The sequence below is a fragment of the Pundamilia nyererei genome, unplaced genomic scaffold, assembly GCF_000239375.1.
Source record: "Pundamilia nyererei isolate P.nyererei 1_Seehausen unplaced genomic scaffold, PunNye1.0 scaffold00076, whole genome shotgun sequence".
NCBI lineage: Eukaryota > Metazoa > Chordata > Actinopteri > Cichliformes > Cichlidae > Pundamilia > Pundamilia nyererei.
Window position 1 is genome coordinate 2723518 of NW_005187477.1, and position 4786 is coordinate 2728303.

Here is a 4786-nt window from a genome sequence, read left to right on the forward strand (position 1 = left end):
ATGCTGTTATTTGGCGATAAATGAATACAATCAAGTTAAGTCAGCTTTATTTATATCGCAAACTTAAAAGACATCAAGTGTCAGCAAAAGAAAGAAGTAAAATAAATGAGGTAAAAAAAAAAAACTATTACAAAACGTGCATATACAGTGGGGCAAAAAAGTATTTAGTCAGCCACCGATTGTGCAAGTTCCCCCACTTAAAATGATGACAGAGGTCAGTAATTTGCACCAGAGGTACACTTCAACTGTGAGAGACAGAATGTGAAAAAAAAATCCATGAATCCACATGGTAGGATTTGTAAAGAATTTATTGGTAAATCAGGGTGGAAAATAAGTATTTGGTCAATAACAAAAATACAACTCAATACTTTGTAACATAACCTTTGTTGGCAATAACAGAGGTCAAACGTTTACTATAGGTCTTTACCAGGTTTGCACACACAGTAGCTGGTATTTTGGCCCATTCCTCCATGCAGATCTTCTCGAGAGCAGTGATGTTTTGGGGCTGTCGCCGAGCAACACGCACTTTCAACTCCCGCCACAGATTTTCTATGGGGTTGAGGTCTGGAGACTGGCTAGGCCACTCCAGGACTTTCAAATGCTTCTTACGGAGCCACTCCTTTGTTGCCCGGGCGGTGTGTTTTGGATCATTGTCATGTTGGAAGACCCAGCCTCGTTTCATCTTCAAAGTTCTCACTGATGGAAGGAGGTTTTGGCTCAAAATCTCACGATACATGGCCCCATTCATTCTGTCCTTAACACGGATCAGTCGTCCTGTCCCCTTGGCAGAAAAACAGCCCCATAGCATGATGTTTCCACCCCCATGCTTCACAGTAGGTATGGTGTTCTTGGGATGCAACTCAGTATTCTTCTTCCTCCAAACACGACGAGTTGAGTTTATACCAAAAAGTTCTACTTTGGTTTCATCTGACCACATGACATTCTCCCAATCCTCTGCTGTATCATCCATGTGCTCTCTGGCAAACTTCAGACGGGCCTGGACATGCACTGGCTTCAGCAGCGGAACACGTCTGGCACTGCGGGATTTGATTCCCTGCCGTTGTAGTGTGTTACTGATGGTGACCTTTGTTACTTTGGTCCCAGCTCTCTGCAGGTCATTCACCAGGTCCCCCCGTGTGGTTCTGGGATCTTTGCTCACCGTTCTCATGATCATTTTGACCCCACGGGATGAGATCTTGCGTGGAGCCCCAGATCGAGGGAGATTATCAGTGGTCTTGTATGTCTTCCATTTTCTGATGATTGCTCCCACAGTTGATTTTTTCACACCAAGCTGCTTGCCTATTGTAGATTCACTCTTCCCAGTCTGGTGCAGGTCTACAATACTTTTCCTGGTGTCCTTCGAAAGCTCTTTGGTCTTGGCCATGGCGGAGTTTGGAGTCTGGCTGTTTGAGGCTGTGGACAGGTGTCTTTTATACAGATGATGAGTTCAAACAGGTGCCATTCATACAGGTAACGAGTGGGGGACAGAAAAGCTTCTTACAGAAGACGTTACAGGTCTGTGAGAGCCAGAGATTTTCCTTGTATGAGGTGACCAAATACTTATTTTCCACCCTGATTTACGAATAAATTCTTTACAAATCCTACCATGTGGATTCATGGATTTTTTTTTCACATTCTGTCTCTCACAGTTGAAGTGTACCTCTGGTGCAAATCACTGACCTCTGTCATCATTTTAAGTGGGGGAACTTGCACAATCGGTGGCTGACTAAATACTTTTTTGCCCCACTGTATATATACACAGAGACAAACAGACCACTTAGATCAGCGAGGACATAGTGTGATTGAACTGACGTCGATCAGCCGTCCCGTCTCTGTCACACATAACCTGTGTGTGTCCGACTTTTACTCTACATGTTGCAACATTTGGACGCCATATAAAAGGTTAAAAACTAAGATTTGTATTCAGATCTTTACCTTAATACATCATAATGTGACAAAGACAGTCACAAATGAAAACACAACTCTGGATTTGGTTAAAACAACATCAGAGCCTTAACATAGACCCTGTAACCACAAAAACCATGACATCAGTAAATCCAGTTACCTATGCACATCTGAAAATGGAGTCTGAATCAGAAGTCACACCCTTAGATGGGGCACATCAGCTCATCTCCTTTAGTTCCTCTTACAGTGTTTCCACATGAGAACAGCGAGCAATAAAAAAGAAGAAGAAATCTGATTAAAGCTGTGGGCAGGAAAAGAAAGGCCAGAAAAACAGCTCCGAAGAGAGCACGGCTTCCTCTCTTGTGACATTCAAGGTGTCTTCATATTATTATTGTTTCTTCATAAAAGGTTTTGACACTTTTTTTGTTTCCCTTAATACAAAAATAACCACAGTAACAAAAACAGTGCAGGTGTTTTTAAAGATCAGAGAAACTAACACGCGTTTAGTCGTTTGTCCTGTCATAACATTGGGTACAGATCAAGTTCAATATGAAGACTTGGAGAAAAAGTTCAGAACGTTTATTTACAATAAACTCGATGAGACGGTGACTGAAAGGCTTCAGGTAACAGCCAGCAGGTGAGTTTGTTACTTCCAGGTGTGCAGAATCCAGGAGGCCCCACCGTACCTCCAGCACTGTGACGCATCCTCATCAGGGTTTTCTCAGAGCGAGCTCCTGACAAAGTTACCTTTAGACAACTGAAAGTGATGTGTTTCAAAATAACTGAAGAAACGAATAAAACTAAAACCTTGTTTAGTCGCCGTCTCTCGTTTTGAGCTTCTGTCTGTATGTTTAATCAACTCTTTCTGTGACGTTTGTGTCCATCAGTGCCAAATCAGCTCAGCAGCAGCTGCCAAATAAGTAATAAAACATTTAATGTTTCAGGTGAGCAGCTGAGGTCTTATTGGATCAGACTAGTTACTTTAACTAGCAGAATTAACAACATCCCACAGGAAAGAGCGGAAAGAAAAGGACTGCGCATCGGGGTGACTGCAGAGCAGGTCATCTACTAATGGGAAGGTTGGTAGTTTGATCCCTGGGTCCTCCTCCAGCATGCCTCGGGCAAGATCCCATGAATGAGCTCAGTTTACATGCATTCAGTTAGTGGCGCAGAAAATGTAGAAGATTGTTAGGTAGATGTCGAGCTCAAGGCCTGCGGGCCACATGCGGCCCGGACCCCTGAGATCCTTAGCTGCCTTACCAAACGACAGGCCACCCGTCATCATTTCCATGTCGATGACGTCAGTTTAGTGACGCCTCTATTCATGTATTCAACCTTAATTTCAAGTCAGAACGAGCCGTTAGCGATGGCCACGAGACAAGTTGATTCTGAAAACAGAGCCTTTCGGACCCAGCGGCAGGTTTATTACATGCTGACTGAAACCTGTGTGTCTTACACGTGGAGCTAAACTCGAGGGTTGAAGAGGAAGCTGACGTCACCACAGCCGTGACAGTTTCATTGTGGCAGAGGAGCCACGAGCTGCATGACGAACGTGAGTCCAGACAAAAAGACGGCGTTTGAAATCTCTCAGACTCGTACTCCCGACTGCTTCGATTTATAGTGATGTTAGAAGAACGTTTAGTTTTGGTCGGTTCAGTAAATGTTTATCGTGTTCGGCCCGTGGCCTAAAGCGTCCTTTGAGTGTGTTGTGGTTTATCTGACTAATAACGCGGCTCTTTATCATCACGCCAACCACATCCGTGGTTATCAGCAGTTCTTCTTTCTGTGTAAGAGCAGAGAGGAAGTGGTGTGGTACACGTTAGACATCGAGGAGAGTTGAGGGTGAGTGTGTCTGTGTGTGTTTGTTGCAGAAAAACATGCTTTTCCATATTTGAATGTTCAGCATAGAGATGGCAGCTGTTCAGCTGGGTTGGTGTCAGTGCACTGTGCTAACGATCAAGCTTTTAACATCGTTTTCTTCAATGCGATACTTGAAAGTCAGCAGCTCCTTTAAATGTGCAGCTAATATTAATAGTAATCACTCTCCTCTTTGTCAAAATGATTTTTTAATTATTATATAATTATAATAAAGAATATTAATGTGGATGATCTCTGTCCAAACCCAGAGAAAGATGAGTGGAGTGACCTCATTCAACAACAGCTCTTCATTTTCCAATGAGACAGAAAGCTGTAATCCAGTCACCACCGTGTCCCATCTCTTCTTCATACCCATCCTTAGTTTGGTGTTTCTGGTGAGTTTCAGTGACTCAGATCAGCGTATTGCTCTCAACAACTAATTAAGGTCATTTACATTTTAGAAATTTCTTCAAATTTCAGCAAAAAAGTGTCACAGTCCTTAGTCTTAGATCCAAGTGTAACACAAAAGACTTCAGGAGCGGCGAGCGTGGGCGGGCACAGTGCAGACACATCTGTGTTACAACCAGTGTTGGTCAAGTTACTTGAAAAAAGTAATCAGTAACTAATTACTGATTACTTCCCCCAAAAAGTAATCCCGTTACTTTACTGATTACTTATTTTCAAAAGTAATTAATTTCTTAGTTACTTAGTTACTTTTTAAAAATACAATTTACAACCTGAACAGGTGATAAAGTGATAGATCTTTCAGCCCAATTCTACTTCTTCTGCATAATCATCATACAAAATGTAATCAAATGGAAAAGTCTCTTTTTAAAACTTGTTTTATTAGTTTTAATCTTTTAACTTTACGCATCAAGCAAAAATTCTCTGACTGGAAGAAATTAGTTTAACATTTAAACCTATTTTCTGCACATTCCAGCACATAAAATAAAATATTTTGTGTGTTTACACTCAGTCTTTCAAATAGATGCAAGTAAAACACAGCAGAAAATAAATAAAGTCA

General features: G+C 41.9%; 1 protein-coding gene across 2 annotated transcripts in view; it reads left to right on the forward strand.

The window, feature by feature from the left end:
- Nucleotides 1-3398: 3398 nt before the first annotated feature.
- LOC102206589 (P2Y purinoceptor 14-like) overlaps nucleotides 3399-4786 on the forward strand; it is an 18412-nt gene continuing 17024 nt past the window's right edge. The window contains exons 1-2 of one of the 2 annotated variants that reach the window (XM_005737500.1): nucleotides 3687-3747; nucleotides 4032-4157. In XM_005737500.1, the coding sequence (XP_005737557.1) occupies nucleotides 4038-4157 (120 nt within the window). In that variant the 5' untranslated portion in view covers nucleotides 3687-3747; nucleotides 4032-4037. Of the gene's footprint in view, nucleotides 3458-3686; nucleotides 3748-4031; nucleotides 4158-4786 lie in introns of those variants that run through there. The other variant, XM_005737501.1, reaches the window with a different exon arrangement.